Source organism: Notolabrus celidotus, chromosome 17, assembly GCF_009762535.1.
Source record: "Notolabrus celidotus isolate fNotCel1 chromosome 17, fNotCel1.pri, whole genome shotgun sequence".
In the NCBI taxonomy this organism is placed as follows: Eukaryota; Metazoa; Chordata; class Actinopteri; order Labriformes; family Labridae; genus Notolabrus; species Notolabrus celidotus.
Genome location: NC_048288.1, coordinates 10,265,797 through 10,289,189, shown reverse-complemented (window position 1 = coordinate 10,289,189; position 23,393 = coordinate 10,265,797). Strand labels below are relative to the sequence as shown.

Sequence of the window (23,393 nt, the reverse complement as noted above, 5' to 3'; positions counted from 1 at the left end):
GGGTTTGAGGTATATTTATTTATTTGGCTGTAGTAGCAGGTGCTCCGTAAAATGAATTAGAAACAAAGATCAATAAAAAAACCCAAAAACAATTAAATATGTAAAGGTAGAAAACAAAATTCAAATAAATTAGAAAATGATAACAGAATAAATAAATATGTTGTATAAACAAAGGAAATAAAGCAGCGTTTCAGAAAGTATCTTTTAATTTTAACGTTTCCTATTTGATGTATGATGTTTGACTTTTAAAGTTAATTATTTGGGGACGAATGTATTTCCCTTTTTTAGGCTACCTCCTGGTGAATAGATTTGTTTACAGATCACACATTTGTAACTCTAATCATATCTACAAACTGCAGTGAAATTCATCAGAAACATCTTTTCCACAGAGTGCAGAAAGCAGAAGTGTTGTCAGGTCTGTAGGTCCTTCCTCTCTCTGCAGTGTCTCTCCTCCTCCACTAGGAGGGAGTGAAGAACACAGATTCACCCTCCTTTCCGCGACCCAGATGCATACCTGCTCCAGGCTGCGCTGTTTATTCTCCTTGGATTAACTTCCCCAAACGTCCACCCCCCCTCCTCCTCCTCCTCCTCATCTTCCTCATCCTCCTCTCCCACCTCCACACAGGGAAAGAAAAACAACCAGAGACACTTGGCTCTTCAGCGTAAGTCAAATCTGCTCTGACTGAGCTTGTAAACACACACACATACACACACTGAATCAAGCTTTTGCCACTGTTCCTCTCCGGCCCCCTCTGCATTAACATGGAAGTCATCCATATTGATGCTAGCTGATTCATGTGCTGCCAGCTTCTTTGTTTTAATCTTATTTTTCTTCTCTTGCCTCTTCACCCTCTTCTACCCAGTCGGAGCTTTCTGGGGATCAAGAGGGTGATTAAGGGCAAGGAGAGATGGAGGAGTGGTCCACCGAGGACCCTCGGGTGCTGGGTAGGGAGGCGGGGAAGGTTTGTAGCCCCGGTCCCCCTGGTGATGAGGTGGAGCCTAATTGATTTGTCAATGTGGAGCCATCTGGCACAGAAAGATGGAGCTCCAACCTGTTCTCCTTCCTGAGGTGGAAGTAAGGAGGGGCACCGGGAGAGACGGGTTAGATTACACACACACACTACGCACACATGATACCCTTTTCTCTTATTTTCTGAAGAAAGTGTGTCTTCCTCTGCTTCTGATTCTTGTCATTTACACCAACTCAGGGCTTTCGCTCTGTCCCCCATGGCCCCCCCCAAAAAAACCCACCCCCTGAATAATGACAGGGACAGACAGCATGATAGGAGCCTGAGGGGAGGGCCCACAGCCAAAAACACACATCTCCTCACTCTCCTACAGCACAGGGGCCCTGGTGGGGGTCAAAGGTCAGGGGTGCTGATGGACCCCGGTGTAGAAACGAAGCCTGTGGTGTCTTAATGAAAAGATCAGGAGGAAATTAGGACAGACAGAGACAGAAGGAGAGAATGGAAGCTGCCTCTACTGATTAGGATCCCTCCTAATCACCTCTTTTATTCCCTCCCCCTCTTCATCCCTTACTTTTCCTCTGCCCATTTTAACTCAGGGCTTCTTTTTTTTTTTAGAGTAATTTTGTAGGTTAGCATAAGAAAAGCAAATAAAGTGTGAATGTGCGATCAATACCTCAAGTGATCATAGGACACAGCTCCTTTCTGAACACAAAACTGGCTGTCAGGATCAGTGTAACCTGCTCTCATTGATACTGACAGTACGGATCTTTTCTGACGTGTGAAAGCCTCATACGGAGATGTTGGCGCTTGAGTATTGAGAAAATAAAAAGGGGGGTGGGATGAGCCACTCTGGCAGCCTTGGGGCAATGTGATGATGTCTCCAAGTAAGATTTGTTCATGTATTTCAGGGTGTCGTGCATCGCTAGAAATCTTCATATTATTACTAAAATAAACACTTTCAGAAATACGACGGGCTGAAGTAGCCCGAGGCGCCAGGGAGGTGTAGCTCAAGCAGAAATGGCTTTAAATAAAATAAGTGACATGCATGTACAGAATAGACACTGTGACGATCGTAATGTTATTTTAATGTACACAGGAACAACACAGTTTGAGTGTACAGATTTAAACGCCTCCTAATGTACAAAATGTTAATTGAAATAATTATTTAATTTCTGTAATTTATCTTTAGTGTTTTGAAGTGGGGTTGTATGAGACACTTTAAAACTAAGGGTGACTGAGCGTTTGCTGTTTGGGTTTCTCGACTATGGAACGACCTCCCTGGGGATCTCAGGCTCCTAACAATTCGCACAGAAGCCAGGTTAACAATAGCTGTAGACAGGGTCAATTTTGCACCATTACACTGATAAATGAGATAAATTCAGATTATTTTCTGGCCTTCCTGCTTTTATTTTGATACAACAACTTGAGAGAGACAGGAAAGCAGCAGGCATAAAAAAACAACTTTTTAATATTTTGCTACAAATTTGTTGGCAAAAATGGGAAATTAGAAGGGCTCACAATATATCTGAGCTTTCACTTCTTCCACATTTATGATATAGCAATCTTTGAGAATATTGGAGGATATTTTCCCCTCCAAAATTGTGAGATTTGTCCTTAGAGAGATACATATACTCTGTATACTTAGGACTCTTGTCTCAAATAAAAAAACAGTATCTCGTTTCATTATTTGCACTTTTCTTTTACACATTTGTGTAAAATCAGTGAAGCCTCTGGATTTGCTGCCTGAGACACAACAGCAGCTCAGAAGTTGTTGTGAGTCTCAGCAGACGAGAGGAAGACTAGAACTGTTGATAATCTCTGGATATGAAACAACAGGTGCTGTCCAAGCTGGAGGAGAAGCAGGAAACACATATTTGTGGGTGAAATGTGAGTAGGAGGAGGAGGAGGAGGAGGAGTGGATGGACAAAGTATGTGTGTGTGTCTGTGTGTGTGTTAGAGGGGGTACAGTGAGTTGAATGCAGGACAGGAGCTCAGGTATTGATAAAGTGGAGGGGTTGGAGTATTGAAGACCAAGGTTGCTGTAGCACGAAACATCCCCTCTTTCTTTCTACTCTAGGAAACATGCACACTCACACACACCAACATGTCCCACTGGAGTCAGCCAAAGGCCAAGGTTAAAGGTCATCTCGTTGGAGGTGGAGAGGAACCAAAGGTTGGGCACAGCGGGACAGAGGGAATGGACACAATCCTAATAGGGACTGTTGAGGACAGAAAGGTCTGCGAAAAAGGGCTAGAAAGAAGATCTGACGAGGCAGCCTGAATGTGAGAAGGCTGAGAGCTGGATTATCGGCGTTCAGCTGTTGAGTGCTGAGTGATTCACAGTGAAGAAACACATCTGGATGTTTCCTGCATGACTTTTCCCTTGTCTGTGGATCCTTTCTGTGGGAATGATTTTTAAAAGTAAGTGAGAAGACAATCACAGGCTGCTTGACACAGACCATCTTTACATTACTCCACTGTCCTGTTTTGATGTTAAAATCATATGAAGAAAGGAACATGCCGAGAGTTCCTTCTCTCGTCTGGGGCCTGTGTCTGTTAAAAGGTTTTTTTGCACTGGCAGCACTCACAACCTAAAACTCAGAGCACTTCCCATGATGCTTAACATGTCCCATAGTGCTACTTCTGCACTGGTAGTGGTTAAGTCTGTTTTAAAAGACTCTGTATGCGCATATTCACTTTAACTCAACAGAATTTTATGAAGAAAACATGAAACAGTTGATAGGAATCCTGTCGTATCTAATTTGTTGACTTCGCTGATATGAAGTCCCACCCCCTCTTGATTTGATTGATCGGTGATGGCGAATTGACACTTACGAGTGCGCCGTTGTTCAAAATGTCAAACTATTTTCAGCTGCGAGCGTCTGCTTTAGGGTAAGGGTTAGGGTTATGATTAGGGTTAAGGGTTCTGATTAGGGTTAGGGTTCTGATAAGGGTTAGGGTTCTGATTAGGGTTAGGCTTAGGGTTCTGATTAGGGTTATGGTTCTGATTAGGTTTAGGGTTGTGATTAGGATTAGGGTTCTGATTAGGGCTAGGGTTAGAGTTAGGGTTAGGTTTAGGGTTAGAGTTAGGGTTATGATTAGGGTTCTGATTAAGGTTATCATTATGGTTAGGGTTAGGATTAGGGTTATCATTTGGGTTAGGGGTAGGGTTAATCTACCAATCAGTCACGTTCAGCACTGCAGGCCCTGACCCCGAAAGCCCCGGGACCTTTGAAAAGTACTACTCCCCTAGCAGGGGCTTTTTAGGGGGGAGATTATCTACCCCTGATCTAAATTTGAATGCTTCCCTTTTAAATGTTCCTCGTGTGTCCCACACAGGTACCGGCCAGAGGGCTTTCTGTTTTTATGCTCCTAGGCTGTGGAACTCTTTGCCTCTGGACATGAGAACGGCGAGCTCTCTGGGTGTTTTTAAAAGTAAACTTAAGACTTACCTTTTTAATCTAGCTTTTAATTTGGAGTAATTTATTTTAGCCCTGGACTGCATTATCAGTATCATTATTATTATTATTTTTATTATTATTTTATTATTTTATTATCATTTTTATTATTTTCATCATTATTATCTAAACCATTGTTTTAACATGTATTTATTTATCTTATTTATTTATTGTGTTCACCTGATCTCGTTAACTCTACCTTATTTTTAACTTTTATTTCCACTCTTACTTATTTTATTAATTTTACTGTGTTGAGTTTCTTTTCTTTTTTAAAGTATTTCTTCTTTTTTCATGCCTTCTATAATTCTACCATTGCTGTTGTTTTCTTACTGTCTGTTACTCTGTGAAGCACTTTGGGCTACATGTTTCTATGTATGAAAAGTGCTATATAAATAAAGTTGAGTTGAGAGTTGAGTTGAGTTAAATTTAGACCTTGGGTCCACCAGTCGTAATGCACGTAGTTTCGAGGTAATGTTCCTCCTGTCGAAAAACGCCTTATGGTGTCAACTTTGTTGTATGGCCTTTGTCTCTTTCTTATTGCCCTCTACTGGTCTAGATTTGTAGGATAAAAAAAACTATTTTTTTTGCCATCGTCACTGGCCTGATTTGCATAATCTCCTTGGGACTTCAGGCCAGGCATATAACAAAGAGCCACAAGAACCAATTATTTCCTTGAAGAGTAGTTCTTGGAACTAAAAGCTCCTGGTATTTCTGGTCGAAAAGCATCTTTTGTAACGCTCATATCAGTGGCATTCTTGATTTTGCAGAACTATTGCTGCTGTGTTGTTGTTGTCACCAGTTGTGATGGTTGTCACTTCTGCTAGTTCAGTTATTTGCATAAAATAAGTGTTTCTCTGTTTAATAGCAGCTATATAGAAATGATCACGTGTCACTTGTTCCTGTGTGCTTATCGTACATATGGAGTCACAAGTATTGGTTTTAGTCTGTTTCATAACCACTAAAAAACTCCTCACTGGAGCTTTAACAGAGGGAGTTGTCCCCTGAGAAACTGTTGAGAAAAAGGAAGAGAAGACGACAGATACTGAGAAGAAGAAGTGAAGCTGCATTCTTCTGATTTTCACCAGAAACTCATGAGGAAGTCACTGATGCGGACTCTAATGAGAAAGCTTCATCTCCTCTGTAGTGAGTTAGAATAAGAGCAGCCTGGAGGAGCAGTATGGAGGGCGTTTGTCTCATTTGCTTCCAAGAGAGCGACACAAAGGCAGTGAGATACAGTCCTTGCAGCACACAGACTCTGTAAGGACAAAAAGGTGAACATTTAAAGGAGTGTAAAGAGATGTCACGCCTTTTTATGGGCTTAGCCAATGACCTCCAGCAGCCAATCAGGTGGGAGCTTTGGAGACGACACTTGAAGGTCCAGGCCTCTCTGAGGAGGACGGGACAATGGGATTACACAGTACACACACTCATACACACACTTATATACACATACAGCGGAGACATAGGATAGGGAGAATTGGATATCTGTGTGTGCGTATGTGTGTGTTCATACATGCTTTTTTTTTGGTGTGGGAGGACCAAAGCATACAAGAGTGGGTAGTTGGGTGGAGGTGTGTTACTTACAGGATAGTGCAGTGTGTGTCTGTGTGTGTGTGTGTTTGTGTGCAGGCAGGTGGGTGGTAGCTTTTCAAAGAGCAGACCATTTAATTGAATTCTGTGCAGCTCCTTGTTATTCTAGTCATGAGTGAGAGCTGCTCCATGTTGTCCCAGCAGTGTGGGAGGGCCCGGCCGTACCTGCAAACACTGACTGGTTTTCACTTTGTGTGTGCATGTTTGTGTGTGTGTGTGTGTGTGTGTGTGTGTGTGTGTGTGTGTGTGTGTGTGTGTGTGTGTGTGTGTGTGTGTGTAGAGGTAGGGGTTGTGAGGTGATTGTGGTTGCGCTGGTGTTTTTCTAGCGCAACTCGAGTCCCGATGTGGTAACGAGGAGGGGAAGTGGTGAAAGTCAGCCCTGAACCTCACCCTGAAAAGAAAGCATGAAAGTGCCAGAGCATTAATACAAAATACTTGAGTGTGTGTGTGTGTGTGTGTGTGTGTGTGTGTGTGTGTGTGTGTGTGTGTGTGTGTGTGTGTGTGTGTGTGTGTTTGAGTGTGTGAGAGAGTGTGATTGGAGTTGCATGTTAAGCTTTAAACTCTTTGTCCTCATTGCAAAGAAACCTAAAGTGCACAAAAGAGGACAAAATAACAGTCACTAACACATTCACCGCAGCACAGGAGACAATCTGCTGTCTAATAAAATGAATAGAGTCTCCGAGCAATTACAAGCTTAAACGATGATGCATAAATTTCATTTATAGATAGATTTCACCAGGGCTTATCTCTGAGAAACACTGTAATAGGATTCAGCTGCAAGGCAAGGGAAGAAAGATGTGTGGACAAGGCTGCGGGTGTGTGTGTGTGTGGCTTTATGTGCATGTACATTGGGGTAAAGTGGAGCGGTATTTGTGATTGGAGTGATTGGTAAAAGGTGACCAGGATTCAGGATAATGACTCTCTACTAAACAAGGACACCTGAAACCAGCGGAGGTCTCTGCGTGGTTAACGATTGGTTTCATATGACTGTAGCTGAAGGGTAATTCTCCAGGGAGATGTTTAAGGTACGAGCTAAATACAGCACAATGACAATCCAATCAACCCTTAGCTCCAGACACACACACACATATACACACATAAACACACATACAGATATCTCACTGACCTCCTCGGCTGTTGACCCTGGAGTCTTTTGACCGCTGCTGCTGTTGGATGTTGTGTTTGGTGAAGCTGTGTTTTAGATTTTTTCATCAAATCAAAGTAAGACATAGTAATGGAAGCTGTTGAGTTTCTGTTCAAAAATCAAAGAAGCTTAACAACCCTCTGTGTTATCATCAGTATTAGGAGGAATTTTTAATGGAAATGCCCTTGAGCAAGCCAGGCGGGTAATATATGCATCCTGTTATGGTTGAGTTAATGAGCAATCAACACGATTTCAATATTGGACTACAAAAAACATTTCCTACCAGTGATATTTTCATTTTTTTGTATGAATCTGTAGCTTTAAACGGGAGATTACACATGAGGTTTTATTCTAATCTGTTTTATTATTAAACTCTTCATGATACTATATTGTGTTTTGACATAGTATTAAAATAATTACATCCTAATCATAAAATATCATACATGAGGTATAATGTAAGGTTAGCAGGTTGTTGGAGCTGAGGCAGGCTTCTAGTCTGCCAAATCACCCACACCACTAAAAATGTTAAAAGTATAACCTAACTAATGTTAAACGGATGAGTTATACAAATAGGAACAGTAAAATGGACTGTTCAGACCAAAACTGTTTATTGTCCCAGACTTTAAACATGTTTATTTCAGCATTGAGAAATAGTCATTAATGGTGTCTCCTTGGCTTTTTCAGCCAGCCTCAAGTGGAAATGCGGTTTCAAAGTTTTCAACACCAAAGGCTGCCGTTTGATTGTTATAGCTGATTGAGAACCCAACAGGGTGAGCAGGACCCCGACACAAAGTGAAGCCATTCTTTCCTTTCATCCATTAAAAATAGTACATTAGGTTCACTATTTGAGCTGTGAGCTCAACACTCGTTCAAGGCAGATGTGTGTCTAACACGAGTCTGGTCCTGCTGGAAGTTTCTGCCTGTTCAAAGAAGTTTGTCCTTGCCACTGTAACTTGCTAAATGCTGCAAAGTGCTCTGCTCATGGTGGATTAAGATGAGATCAGACTGAGTCCTGTCAGTGAGATGGGACTGGATCTTATTCTGTCTTGATGTTGGGTCTTTGTTGATAATATAACATAGAGTACGGTCTAGACCTGCTCTGTTTGTAAAGAGTCTTGAGATAACGTTTGTTGTGATTTGGGGCTATGCAAATAAAGATTGAATGAACGCTGGAGCCTCCCTAAAATGAAACCCAAGATCTCGGCTAAACAGCTTCACACCTATAACATTGTAACATTCCCTTTTCCATGTATTGATCCTCAAACAAGGCCATATCCCAAACTATGTTCTGTTAAGTATGCACTCATGTGCCATCTTAAATTTTGTAGTTATCTCTGTTGTATGACCCTGGCTAGTCAGTACAAGAATTACCAGTAAGTTCAATAAATTATTAATATTTTCATTATTTTCGACACCAAATGCTAGTCGTATGTTAATGATCCAGTTAATAGTTACTGCCATGATGCTATAATGGCTGGTGGTGCTAGCTCTGCTAACATTAGCCCCACTCTGCAAACCAATTTGACTCTGGGATCCTGTCTTTAGCTGTGCTGACTCAAACATACCCATGCTATGAAATAATGCAATGTTACTGATCAATCAGAATCAAGTGCAAAACACAGCCACATAATAACATAATGTAACACATTGCTGAATATGTTTTATTATGTAACGTTATTTTCAAGTGGAACCACCTAAAGCAACACATAACCATTTAGGACAAATCTTTAGCGGTATGTTTGAAACGCTCTCTGTGCCTCTCATGTTGTATGTGTAAATAAATTGATTTCCAGTTACATTGTGAGCCTATGCTGACCAGCGTGTTAGAAATGGGCCTTTGAAACAGTAATTTGTCACGTGAGGTGGCATATTAACCTGCCCCTTCACACACACACTCCTACAATGTGTATGTGTACGTTCTGCTCTTTAGTGGTTGAGTAAATGAACATGATATTTAAGTGACTGCTATTTCCTGAGCTCAGGCTTTTCTTTCTTCCTCCTCCTCCTGGCTTTTCTCTAAATTTCCCTGGGGAGCTGCGGCCCCCCTGGGTTTGGCTTGGTGTCAGAGCCCCGGCAGCCATGATACTTCATCAGGCTTTTGCACCATTATTGGCAAGAGCACTCCATATCCTCTTAGCAGTTATAGCTTTTCAATTTTCCTTTGAAATGCTGAGCCCAGCAGAACATATGGCAATATCTTGGCTTTGAGTCCTGGATTGGACTGAAAGCCTGTAAAACCGCCTTGCATCCTGAACACGCAGCCACGGGCGACACACCGTGACCTTTTTGGACTTTGAGAGGCTGCTGTGAATACTGTTAGAGACATTTATAATAGGCACAATTACAAGATGCTGTTGGAACAGTTTGACACAGTACTGTTATGGTGTTAGCTGTCCTATAAAGCATTATTCCTCCGCCAACCCCCTCTTTCAAGTGTCTCCAGGGACCCATTCAGCATGATGAAAGGGTCAAACCTCCTCCGTCACAAAACACACACTTACAAACACACTCTCCTGCACGCTCAGGTAGTTAAAGTCGTAGAATCTCTTTGACTGCTTCCTCTTCAGACAGACAACGAGGCTTTGGTTCAATTACATCCCACGCACCTTTACCTGAAAACAAAAACACTGCATCAGCAGCACCTTCTTTAGACCTGAAGACTTTACTGGAAATGCACTGCTTCAGGGAAGACGAGAAGACACATCACAGCAAGAGAGAAAACTATCAAATATGTTCACTAGCTATTGTATCATTTTCAGCTCTTCAACAGACTATGGATTTTTAGTCCATTCCATTACTAATTCATGCTGGTGGAGGGGCTGTGGGTGAGGGGAGGAGGGTCGACCCTTCTGGAAACCTAATCTGGATCAATAGGGTTGACCTTGGGCTGAGCTGCTAACGCACACACTGGACTGAAAGGGAGGTTCAGACGGATCTCTGAAGTGTGTGCCCAATACTAAAATGATGACATGAAGTTTAAAGAGTAGTTTGATATTATGGAAAAAAGCTTGTTGGTTTTAACAAGAGGTAAATGAGAAGATTGATGTACATAAGCCAGCTGCTGTATGATGAGATGATGACTTTGATTCCTAAATGACTTGTCTAGCTAACCAGTTACCTGAAACCAAAGTCAAATAATACAATAAACTGCAGATACCCTATTGGCTAACTTCCACTGGATCCATGTTTGACCCATCTCCAGTCCGCCATGCCACCGAAGCCCTTTACAGCAGATACGTAAGACTTCTATTTGTTGCCGGGTGCCGGAGCGCGGTGCATCAGCACAGGGCAGATCGAGTGGGACAGGAAGCCACACACCCTAACAGCAGTTGATTTTCAGAATAAAACATTTTGAGTTGATGCCAGATCATATTTATATTACTTGACTACAACAACAAACCGTCATAATGAGCAGAGCCACGCCTGGAGTCAACAGCTCAAAGGTTTTCAGAGGCCGTTAACAAAAAAATGGATGATGAGAAGCTCATTCTGGAGGTAGAAAACTATTGATTGATACAAAAACCAAAGTGAAAGGTTCTGATTTTCTTTTTCATAGAGGCAATCTCAGAACCCATCAGCTTTTCTTTGTGGCGTTTAGCTTCTTTTATGTCATACTTGAAATTAAATAACTTTCAATCCATCTCTTTCTATTTATTTAAACAGCACCAAATCATAACAAAATGATCTCAGAAAGCCAGATTTCTTGAAATTGTCAAACTAGGGGCGCTAAAACTAAGTTTGTCTTAGTGGTTAAGCGCACCCTTTAAATAGAGGCTTCAGTCCTCGTTGCAGTGTTACTGGTTGGATTCCCTGCCTCCAACTTTTGCTTCTTGTCTTCCTCCAATCTCTCTTTCCATCATTTTCAATTTCTCTTCAGCTGTCCCATCAGTTACACCTAGAGTATGTTAAACTATTATCAGTCTTGTGTAATGCTGATATTTGAATCACTTTGTAGTTTTTCCGGCCTCAAAGAGCCCGCAAAAATATCAAGCATAATCAGATAAAGCTTTATTTATTTTTACTTTCTCTAAGCATTAAAGAGAAATAAGTGTAGCCTTTGTTTTAACCTTAAAATACACAATAAGATTAACAGGTTTTTCTTTTACCATCAGAAAGTCATCTACAAATACAACTTTTCTAAGTAGATTTACATTTTTATAATTTATTTGTTTCTGGTGAGTTATAGAGCTTACAGAATCAACTCCCTGTTCGACCAGGATGCACAGACTCATACATCACAAATCCTGACTTACTTTTGACTTGGGAGGGTAGCTCTGCCTAAATGTCTGCTGACACAAGCCAAAGGCAACATGTATCTAAGCACACACTGTGTTTAGCTTAGAGCTTAACTCTATAGCTAAAGCTAATTTACCTGCAGAAGTAATATGACTTTTACTGCAACTCATTTTCAGAACGTGTCTTTTTAAAACCATGTTTGTGATCAGTTCACCTTAAAGCTCCTGTGAGGAGTTTTTAACTGGATATGTAACAGTCTAAAATTAACATTGAAGCCTCTTCATAACCGACAAAAGCAAACAAGACCAACAGCAAAAAGATTTCCATTTTCAACGTTGTAATTTTTAATGCCTGAGGCTGCTGCAAGGGGGAGGGTCAGGCAAGGTGATTTACAGCATGATGAAGAAAACACCCCCCCTCCGTTTTATTTTTACATATCCCACAGGACATATTCAGGAAGAGTGCAACATTGAAAAGAGAGCAGAATAATTATACTGTCAGAGAACATGGGGGTCAGCAAAGAGATGAGAGGCATCACTTTGTCCACAGGGGGCACCAAAATCAACACAAACAGAAAGATCCTCACAGGACCTTTAAAATAGGGATAATTATGATGAGTCCTTTCTTTTAATATTGTTTACCCCTTGATGAGAGTTTTATTAATACGTTTCTAAAAGTTACAACTGAATATATTGTGTTCTTTGTGCATTTAATAAAGATATCATGAGAAACGCAGCAGCTTGTAATTGATGTATTTTATTGTGAGATGGGGAGTCATAAAAAATGAACAAAAAATAAAAGAAACAACCAAAGAAAAAAAAGAAAAAAACAATCACTATAAAAAGGATGATGGTGTTAAAGGCAGGGGGCATATAAAAGTGGGCGTGGTCTTGACACTGACATATAAAGTAACAAATTGGCACAAATAAAAACATAAGAACATACGTCAATATTATTTTGGCTTGGCAAAAAGGACAGTTTGTGTGGTTAAGGATAATCCTTCAATAAAACAGCACACACTCATGCTATTAGACATACTATTAGTTTTCAAAAGTTCAGTAGCTTCATATTAGAGAGGGGAAAGAAAACTAAACTAACATGAGAATGGATGCAGAGAGGTCAAAGGTTCCAATTTTCAGGCTTGCAGGGTGCGAGTTTCTTTTTTTCCCGAGGAAAAACATCATTTTGTTTGTTCGAAAAACATACTTCAGTACGCCGGAGTCTCATTTTCCAGGCTTGTAGTTATTTGCCTTCGAATGTTTTTTTTCCCATACTAAAATATATTATCGTATTAATACAAACTACAGTATTGTACACTACATAGTGTAATAAATAACCATAAAGAAATATAAAAAATAAGACACATAAATATAAAAGTTCTCTAGGACTAAACAGACATACCCATCTCCGTGGGGGCTGGGATAATACTGCCATTGCTGAAAACATACAGTACACACACTGAAACAGAACATACGACAACATAAGAGACAAAAAATAATACTGACAGGTAAAAACGTGTTGAATTGAACTTCTGGGATTCATGTTTGCCTTCATTTTGTTACCTGAAGAGACATCAGAGCGTGTCATGGTGTGTTAAACAAGTGCAGTGAATAAGCTTTGAAAGGCAGGACACAGTTAAAACCAGACTGCATCATCATCATCATCATCATCATCATCATCATCATCATCGGTTAGAAAACATGTGCATTGTATTTCATTTAGCCGCTCAGATTGGAAATAAAAGAGACTTCTCTAGAACATATGATACATGAATGGTAGGCTGAACTCTGCTCTCTCAGGTGCGGTGGCGAGCCAAAGTCAACAGTATCCCGGCTTATTGGTTGATCTGGGCTCCGGCAATACCTGATAGACGCTGCTAAGCTTCAACAGCAGTATTCAATGGCACTTTTGATATGCATGTTTCTCTTGTTGAAGTTTTTTTTTTTTTTTTTGCATATGGCTTGGAGTACGGGGAAGGTATGGGGACTGTCACACAGTTTTCTTAATATCATTGATGCTCGCTCTGAATGTTCAAGTAACAGTTTGACATTTTGGGAAAATACATGCACATTTTTATTTTCTGGAGGAGAAGATGAGAGGGTGGAAGCAAAAGTCACTTCTTCTATGCATGCCAAGAGGGAAATGATTAGAGGTCCTTTTCAGTCAAATAGGAAAAGTGAGCACACATTATGAGCTATTTTCTCACCCCATGCTAACCAAAGCTAAATTAGAGATGCATTGATCATGGATATCTGGGCCTATATCGCTAAAGTTAAGCTAAATGTTGATTTTTATTAGAAACGTTTCTTGCATCACTTCTTTATTTTTCTCATTCAACCAATAAGAACATATTTCTTCTCTGAGTTAGCAGTTGAGTGTACTAGCTTGTGAGCATTAAGTTGATGCAACACAACAGATTAACTCCAGCTGAGTATGGCTCATCATTTGCTGATTCAAACTATTTTTAAAAAGCCACGTATCGTTCACACATGTTCACTCAATCACATGGCCTCTTTTAGACGGAATATTCAGCAGTAAATGAACTTCCTTTGAGACTGTCTCTGAATCGGGAACACACTTTCTCTTCTAATTTCTCTTCTCTCTTTCCAAATAGAGAAAGGGAAACTGAAAGGGGTTTTATAGAGAAGTGTGGATTTGACAGAAAACATTTGTGTCACGGCTCAAAATTGATATTGCTGTTAATGTAACATAACAGATCTTAAAGTGGGGAAACAGCACCAAGCATGTGAGACAAAAAGTGTAAAAAGTGGTCAATACTTTCATGATTATTTGGTGAGTCCTGAGCTAGCTTACTTGCTACACTCGAGACGCCATAGGAGAAAGCGCAACTTGCAGGTAGCTCACTTGTAAGGGTTAATTTTAAGTTAGTTTTAGGCTATATATATAACATTTCTTAGGTTAACTAGACATACGTTTTCTAACTGATACATTTTTTTGGGTGTGTTTGAAGAACTGTAACTGCTTACTCCATAACTAATTTAGTTGTAATTTAGTTTAGTTATTTTTTATGTCTTTTTCCCGCTTGTACCTGTGTTTGACACAACAATAAAATATCTTGATCCTCGAGTGAGAGGAAATAAACTTGCCAGACTCCTGCTGGATCTTGATTTTGAGCAGAGGAGTTGATAAATATATAACCACTTCAAAAAAACAACTGTTAGCTTTGGCTGTTCCCTTGTGTTCTTGTCCTCATTTAAAGCTAAGCTAGTTAGCTGCTAGCTGTATAGTCACAGAGAGGTTATAAGAGTTGTATTGACCTCCTCCAGCAAAACAATAAATAAGCATGTTTCCCAAAGTGTCAAACTTCACCTATAAATGCTGTATGAACAGAAACGTTGACAGTAATGTGTCTGAAAGGAACAAAATGACTCAAAGGAACCATTCCCACTCTCCTTTGTTTTTCTTCTTAAGGCTCGCAGTCCAATCCAAAAAAACATCCAAAAATAAAAGTCATGCTAACATCGGCTAGCTTGGTGGTGTGGTATATCTAGTGCGGTAATACTGAAGGGTAGAAAACACAACTGAACTGTTTAATCCAAAGGTAAACCAAGCCACTTGTAGTGCACAGGATTTTTCTTATTTTCCTTCCAACTTAATAAAATACTGACTTTTTTTGTTCATTGGCAATAAAAAGGTATAGAAATATCTCCCAACTGTACAGCTTTTAAAGGTTAAAATATGAGTGATAAAATTAGTAACACTGATAAAAAGAAATGACCCAAGGTGTTTTAGTAATAAAACATTATCTAAAACGTGTCGGCTCTAGCTTCCAAAGTCTGTATAATGCATTTCCTTTGTTTGTTAAAATTCACGTTCGTCTTCATTTTTTTTTACAAATGGATTTTTCTAACAGTGAGACTTCGTTCTCCTGTGGAAAAGTCACTAGTATTTTTTCAGGCACACCTGGATTTCTACACAGTAGTGAACTGAAACAAACAGTCAACAGAGTGGCCAGACGTCCCCTCCTGCGCTCCTCCTCTGCACGGGGAGAGGAGGAGTCTGATTGTGTCTCGTGGAGGAGTCTGATTTCTCTTTTAGTCTCCTTCCTCCTGTGATGTCTACCTTTAGTCTTCAGAAACCATATCCCTGTTTGTTTCGCCTCCACTCTCCTCCGTCACCTCCTCCTCCTCTGCTTTCTCCTCTTCCGTCACGCCTTCCTCTGTATCCATTGCCTCCTCTTCCTCCGCATTGACTTCCTTCTCTTCCTGAATGCTGCTGAGCACCTCTTCCTGCCTTGTGTCGTCAGCCTCCTCTATCACTTCCATCTCTTTCTCCTCCTCCACTCCTCCTTCCACTAATACTCTCTCTATCTCCTCCTCATTCCTTTTCTCCTCCTCCTCTGCTCCTCCTTCCACTAATACTCTCTCTATCTCCTCCTCATTCTTTTCCTCCTCCTCCTCTGCTCCTCCTTCCACTAATACTCTCCTTATCTCCTCCTCATTCCTTTCCTCCTCCTCCTCTGCTCCTCCTTCCACTGATACTCTCTCTCCTCCTTCCACTGATACTCTCTCTATCTCCTCCTCATTCCTTTCCTCCTCTTCCTCATCCCCTCCCTCCTCCTCTATCTTCACCACCTGGATATCATCCATGTCCACTGCACCATCCTCCTCCTCCTCTTCCTCACTCTCCTCTTCCTCTCTGGTGCTGCTCCCTCGATCGTCTAAGTCCAGCTGGGAGGGGGCGAGGAGCAACTGCAACCGGTTCAGAGCCTCCCTCTCGGCCTGAGCCTCTGCTTCGTCCTCTGGGCTCTCCGGGCCTCCTCCTTGGCTCTGCGTCTCCTTCTTGCAGTAGGAGTAGCGATGGTTCATGTGTTGCGAGTACGACCCCGAGTGAGAAAAGCGCTTGCCGCACTTGTCGCACTGGTACGGTTTCTCCCCCGAGTGGAGGCGCATGTGTTCGATCAGGTGGTGTTTGTGTTTGAAAGCCTTGCTGCAGATGCCGCACTCGTGTGGTCGCTTCCCTGCAGGGAGAGAGAAAATAAATATGCATCAACATCTCTGTTTGAGAAAAATGAAATAATGTTGAGTGAAAAACCACAGACAGAGAAGGAAAACAATAAACACTGCAGAGTGATGGAAGATAAAAACAATAGGTCTGCTCTGGTATCACTTCCATATGTTGGATTGTTGAAAAATGGGAGTTCAATAGCTTTGATAATCTGTGCCACATGGGTTTGGAGGGCAGAATTGTTACTGTTTTTACAGCTCTGTGAATATTTTTGCAAAAGTTCAGAGGTTCCAATTCAAAACAGCCACCAACTCTTAATCATATTTTTATTCATGCTTAGAACTCAGGAAATAATAAAGGTCTTATGAGACACTTCAATGGAATCACATCCCTGTAAAAGGACACGTCAGACTGTGTGAAACAACATTAAAAACATTAAATTAACTGTAGGGTAATGTCTAAATCTAGTAAACAAAGTCGGCCTGGCACATCTACTGTTGGAAAAACTTGATTTCTCCTTCCTCATCACTTCCTGAAGTGACTTCTTAAAGGAGCTTTTAACTGATTTCAAAAAGTATCCCTCTTAAACTGATGTCACTTCAAGCCCTACATAGTAAAATTGCATTACCAGCAACAAGATTGGTTCTGTCTTTACACGGAATATTAGTGCCTGTGTTTGGGTCAGATTTTCGAAACAGCCAAGTCGATATTCGGCGCTCACCCTGAAGTGTCCTTTTTTAGAACTCTGTTGGTAAATGTTGGCAGTGAGAATAAAGCTAACAAACAGCTAGTTTAAAATACAGGTTACACGTGACCCCCACTGTCCCACAAAGTGATTAAATGTTGCTTTATACTTCATTTAGCTAGTCCGCAGAAAACCTTTTTATTTACAGTCTATGCAGAAAACTAGTGTACCTACATGCCTATGTGTTTGTGTTTCGTGTGCTGTTATGAATTAACCTGCTGCTACTGATGCTTTTGTTAATTAACTGTTAACTAACCCTAACCCTAGGAGTCGTCTGGCAACAAAGAAAGGCATACAACTAATTAAAAAAAAAAGTAATACCAAGGTTTGAATTCCAATTTAACTTCTATTTTTGTTAATATTCTAACAATAATTGGTAAAATATGCAATTTTAGATTGCTTAAAAAAAAGTTCTGGAAGACATCTCAATTCCCCCCAAGGCGGTCCCCACTCCCACTTTGGGAACCCCTGAGTTAGCAAGTGGGAGGAGTTTATGTTATTAAGTTCCCTTTTTTATTGGGACACCAGAGCACACGTCATGACACCGGGGCTGTGATGGGTAGCGTTAAACTGATACATCTGGTCACCATTTGTAACTTAACTAACGGTAATAAATCTGAGTTTATAAAGTTTAGTCTTTGTTATGTTACAGATCATTTTATGTAGCTACAAATCAATACATTGTGTCATCATTCTGCATCCTGTAAAAAGTTTTCTTGAGAAAAGAAAAGTTGAGTTAAAAAGAAGACCTGTATTCCATTCATTTGCTTCCACAACAAATGCACACATCTTTTCCACAGTGGGCGATGGTGCTCATGAGAAATGCAGTCCTCATGAATGTTCCTCACAGTGCCTTTAACATAAGTCTAAACAAACAGGCACTCAGCTGTGTTGTGGGAGGGTATACAGAGAAACTGTCTTGTCTTTGTATTTAGAGAGAACTGACATCATTTCAAAAAATCAACATTCACATCCCTCTATCTTGGACATATCCTTTGAAATGCTGAGTTTACATAACACCTCCCCAAAGATTGTGCTCGCTTCAAGCTAAATGTAGATTACAAAAAAGGCTTCAAAAATCGATCCAGGAGAAGAGATCTGCAGCCAATGAGACTGTCTCTTAACGGACTTCATAACAACTTTATCTTCTGAGTGAGATTTTACTGATCAACCTACGTCCTGAGTTTTTTTTTTTTACCTTTTTGTTTGTTTCTGTTTTGCTGTTTTCACTCACTGCTGTTAAAATGTGAAAAATGTTCATGATAAAATTAAACACAACACGAATCACTTCAGTGCAATCAGTGAATCCCCCACTATGGAGTGTGAAAGGTTGAAGTAAAGGCTTGTAACAGCATCTATCATCAATGTATCCAAGGAGAACATGTCAAAACATTACAACCAAATCACAACAAACGCTCTAAAACCTTCAAGGAAACTTTATCCAGGCAGGGAACAGCTAGTTTCACCTAGCATGAGGTCATTTGGAGCTGAAAACTGTGTTTGCAAGCCAGGTATCAGAGTAATAAAGAAAAAAAGTCAAACGCCTCTGAGAGCGCTGACCTGCACTTGGCCACAGAATCATCATCTTAGAGCGATCCAAATCACTACCAGAGCTCGCCTCTTGCAACATTTGGTGCTTCACATGAGAAGCTGGCAGTGCAGAGGTGGGGAGTTGGCGGAAAGAACTTCTCAGACCTCTTCTGTGCATGTTGAGTAATACCTGCAGGAATGGAGTTGTCCACCCTTCTTTACGCTGCAACTCAAAATCCCCTTCTCGCTCACGCTCTGACTCATCTTTCCCAGGAGCCAACAGTACGTGATGGTGAGACAAGTTCCGGTTCTGTGTTTTTCTGTTTTGGTCATGTTTTTATTTAGGCCTGGGAAACATTTGAGAGTTTGTATTTACCTGTGTGTTCGTATTTGTGTCTCAGTAGAGAGCTGCTTTTCTGGAAGATCTTGTCGCAGAGGTCGCAGGCGTACATGCCACTTTCTGTCTTCTTCATCTTCTTCCTCTGAGGGCCTGAGTCCGAGTCATTCTGCTCCTCCATAGTGGACACACCCTCCGAGTCCAGTCTCTCCTCCTGGAGTAAATGACAAATCACAGAGATATTGTTAGGAATTCAAATGAGGTTCATCTGTGTTTTACAGTAGAGAGACAACAGGTGATGAAGAAGACTTCCTGTAACCTGACATATATATCCATCGGCCATTAATGTGGGACCAATATCCTTCTATATTGTGATTATCTAATAAGTTTTCCCGATGTAAACTGATATGAGACTATGTTTAAAGAATAAAACTCCATAGTTTGGAACTCCCCACACTAAGGTTGGTAAAATTGTCAAAACTGTCATACTTTTCAGTAACACTTCCTCTAGAACGATATAATATCTGTTAGTTGTATGTTTGAAAGTACTAAACAAAAGCAAAGCCTGTGAAAAAAAGATCCAAACTTATATTTTCAACCAGAAACTGCCATGACCAAGTGAAAGAGAGAGGATGAGCACAGTGAGGTATGTTTAAGAGACAGGGAGTGCCGATAAAAGTATTTCCTGATTGGCAAACTGCAGTTACAAACTTATTAACTTGTCCAGACCTCAGCACAAATTAGACAGATTTGATTTGCTTGCAGCTGAAGTCAAGTTTCTTCCTGCCTGCTGTGTCTCTGATTTGCCCTCTGTCACAGCCACCACACCACTGACTCCTCATTCACAGATCTGTAAGTACTGACTTTTGTGAGGTCCTTTTAGCATCTAATAAGGAACACACATGTTATGTTTATTTGTGTTGAAGACAGAGAGAGAGCAGGGTAGAGAGACAGTGATGTCACCTGGTCCCTATATGTTTACTTTTAGTCCTGACCAGCAAACCATGCCAGGGAGCTTCACAATGATGGACGCCCATACAATGACCACATCGGTATGAGAACTATAAAATACAGAGCATACTCGCTGCAGACACATGCACCGGAATCTCCTTATGGATTATGAATGATAAAATGAGTATGTCAAATGTAGGTCTGTGTTCAGTGACCTTTTCTGTCCCAGCACTGTGTGCAGTTTGGAAACCGAAGATAAAGAAGTTCACTTTGTGGACGATGTGTAATAATGTTGAATGTATTTCAATTTCTCTGTTTAAAAAAAAAAAATGGCTGCCATATTGGCAGTTCCTCTGAAATCAGTCTCTGTATTGGTCTAAAGAATTCCATATCAGTCAGACTTTAACCGTATCAGTTAACAACTTAAGCATGCACATTGCAGGAAATGATGTCCTGTCATACCCTACCCAGAGACCTCTCTGGAGGCAGCTGTAAAATTGCACTTAACCAATATTTCCCTTGCTATGAAACATATTATGAGCACACCTACAGTTTTCCCCTCTCCCAGGGCTGGTAAAACTCATCACTGATGCAGTCAAAGGATGTGGGGCAATATTAAGGAGAAGAAATATAATACACAGTGCTCTTTTTTACAGGGCAGGTCTATGCCAATCCACTTAACACGAAAGTATAATACAACAACAATAAATCAATGAGGCAGGCGGAGGTGTGCTGTTTAAACAGATTCCAGCAGATCAATAGGGGCTCTGCAGTAAAGTGCAGCCTCATGTCCTCCTTGTGACAGCACAGGAAGATCACTCACACACCCAGAGAGATCTACATCCATCATTACGGGCCCATTAGGTGTCTGCACAATGAAGAACTATTAAGGGCTATCATTTTTACAAAGCACTGAATTCTGACGTTTCTATATAAGACTTATTGATTAGATTTGAGATGCTTTCAGACTATCTATCATGTTATGATGCTTTGGAACAATAAGAAGTAATGATCTGAACTGAAGGGTTTGACTGATAGCTCCCAAAAGAGAAAAGCCAACTTGATTCCGATCCACTTGCTCCTCAAAATGGTGTCTAGATTAGACACTGAATAGCATTTAATATATAAAATAAAGGTTTTAGTATCAAAGCAGTTTGCTGGGCTGACCTCCAATGAAACCAGAGAAACACTGAAATGTTGAGGAAGCCAATAAAGCAGTAGATACTTAAAAATAACTTTCTTTTGCAGATAGTGTGTCATATCATATCTGTACCGTAAATATGGAGATACTTCGCTTGGCACAAAAACTGTACGCAACTAATTTGGCTGTTTCCAAAGTTTAAGACATCCTCCTTCCAGCAACGGAAAGAGTCACAATTTAACTTTCTAATATGTTTGTTCTATCAATCACAGTTTACAATGTTAACAGCGTCATACATTATCATTTAATTAGTGAAATCTGTTTTAAAAAATGTGAAAGAACACATTTCATTACATTTGAACTGAGTCGCTAACATTTTCCAGTCTTCGTGCTAAGCTAAGCTAAGCTAAGTTAAGCTAAACTAAGCTTAGCAAGCCTGCTGGTGGTATCATAATCTACTTGCACTGATATGAAATCCCTAGTTTCAAGTACCAGAGACATAAACTGATAAATTAGAGGAAATGAATGGCTGCACACCTTTATCCCGTTGAGGTGGATGGTATCCTGTGTCTGGGTCCCTGCTGGGCTGTTTGCTGTAGTGGTATAGGTGTAAGCCAGCTGGGGGATCAGGATAGTCTGTTTGTTGTTAGTGGATAGTGCCCTAAGGCAATGCATTGTGTTCACAATGTCGAGGGGTTTGGCACTTGGCTGGCTGGCGTACAGTGCGATGGGGCTGCCGCCCATGGCTGAGAGTGGCGATGCCTCTTTCTTTGTGCAAGTTAAGTTTAGGGGTTCCTCCACACGGGTAGGGCCTGAGGGAGGGGAGGGGTAAACGCGGGACTTAGTCACCACTCTTTCTGCCTCCTCTTTGGAGGACTTTGGCAGCGACAGGTCTAGGGGTCCCTCAGTGCTCTGGGAAGGCTGGGCTGGGACGGGACCTCCAGCTGTCAGGTTTAGTGGTGTAGGGGAGGCTGGCGAGCTGTGGGCGCCATTAACTTCCGCTGGGGTTGCTTCTGTAGGGCTGTCTTGGTTCACAGAGGGGCTCATGGATATGTCCTTGCCTGGGACCAGGGACACCACACTGCCAGCTTCACACGTGTCCTCTTCCTCTGAGGGAGGTGTTGGGGCACCCAGTGATATCTGGCCCTCCTGCATTTTGTCAAACCACTTCTTAACCACGTGGATCGGTAGGCTGACTGAGTCAGAGATCTTGGCCAGCTCATCCTTGGTGGGCTCTGCATTTAAGGCAAAGTAGGCCTTGAGCAGTGACAACAGATTCTTAGGCTGGTTGCAAAGTCCTCCCTCTGACAACAGGGCAGCAACAGCAGACTCAGACTTGTCCAGTCCAGATCCATTCAGCCTGAGACCTTCTTTCTTGCAGTGCTTGAGGGCATGGAGAGCTTCCATCCCCCCGGGACAGTTATCACACAGGAGACATGTTTTAGTGGTCTTTTCCTCTTCTTCTTCTACTTTAGTCTCATGTGGCCTGGAGCCTCTGGTGGTGAGATCTTCAGGGAGTTTCTGGGACTTGAAGGTGTCAGTGGTGGACTGAGCCAGTGAGATGGACTCAGGCTCTTGCTTCAGGTTTTGGGCTGTGATCTGACCCTGGTTAGGGTCTAGACTGTAGTTTATGATGATTTTTGCATTTCCATCCTGACCCACAATGGGCAAACTGATGGCTGAGATGAGTTGCTGCTGTTGGGGATGGAGAGTTCCAGTGGTTAACCCCGAGTTCATCTGCCCCTGTCCTTTGGCATTGCTTTCTAGCACCTGGCGAATGACGTTTCCATCCACCGCCACTTTGAGAGCGTTCTGCAGGTCTGCCAGATTGATGCTGATGGGCGACACCAGCCCCACAGTGGGCAGGACCACTGCCTGCACTGTTCCCTGTAGAGGAGCAGCAGCACCTCCACTGAAGATCCCTCCGTTAATGGCGGTCACAGCAGAAGATGTGATCAACGTTGGCTTGTACTCGTAGTCCACAGGTTCGGTCTTGATCTGATTGAGGGGCAGCTGCTCCTGCAGGGGCTTGCTGTGCTCCAGCTTATCTCTGATCTGAGTGCGGAGGGCTGAGGTGGGCGCAGGCAGCCCCGGTGATGGTCCCTGGTTTTGGGCTTTGGCGTTCCCCGAGCGTGGTCTACCGTTCACTGAGATGACGCTGATGCACTTCTTACTGCTGATGTGGGAGCTGTAGGAGCCTGAGTGGGAGAAGCGCTTCTTGCAGTTGGAGCACTCATAGGGTTTCTCTCCTGAAGAGAGAGAGAGAGAGAGAGAGAGAGAGAGAGAGAAAGAGAAGGGGGAGAGAAACAGATTTCCATTAGTGAA

General features: G+C 41.6%; 1 protein-coding gene across 1 annotated transcript in view; it reads right to left on the bottom strand.

Moving 5' to 3' along the window:
- Nucleotides 1-11,716: 11,716 nt before the first annotated feature.
- Nucleotides 11,717-23,393, bottom strand: part of zeb1b (zinc finger E-box binding homeobox 1b) — a 67,249-nt gene continuing 55,572 nt past the window's right edge. Inside the window, exons 6-8 of the mRNA XM_034707067.1 lie at nucleotides 21,606-23,317; nucleotides 19,016-19,190; nucleotides 11,717-16,377 (exon numbers count right to left, since the gene is read on the bottom strand). Of these exons, the coding sequence (XP_034562958.1) occupies nucleotides 15,482-16,377; nucleotides 19,016-19,190; nucleotides 21,606-23,317 (2,783 nt within the window). The 3' untranslated portion in view covers nucleotides 11,717-15,481. The remainder of the gene's footprint in view (nucleotides 16,378-19,015; nucleotides 19,191-21,605; nucleotides 23,318-23,393) is intronic.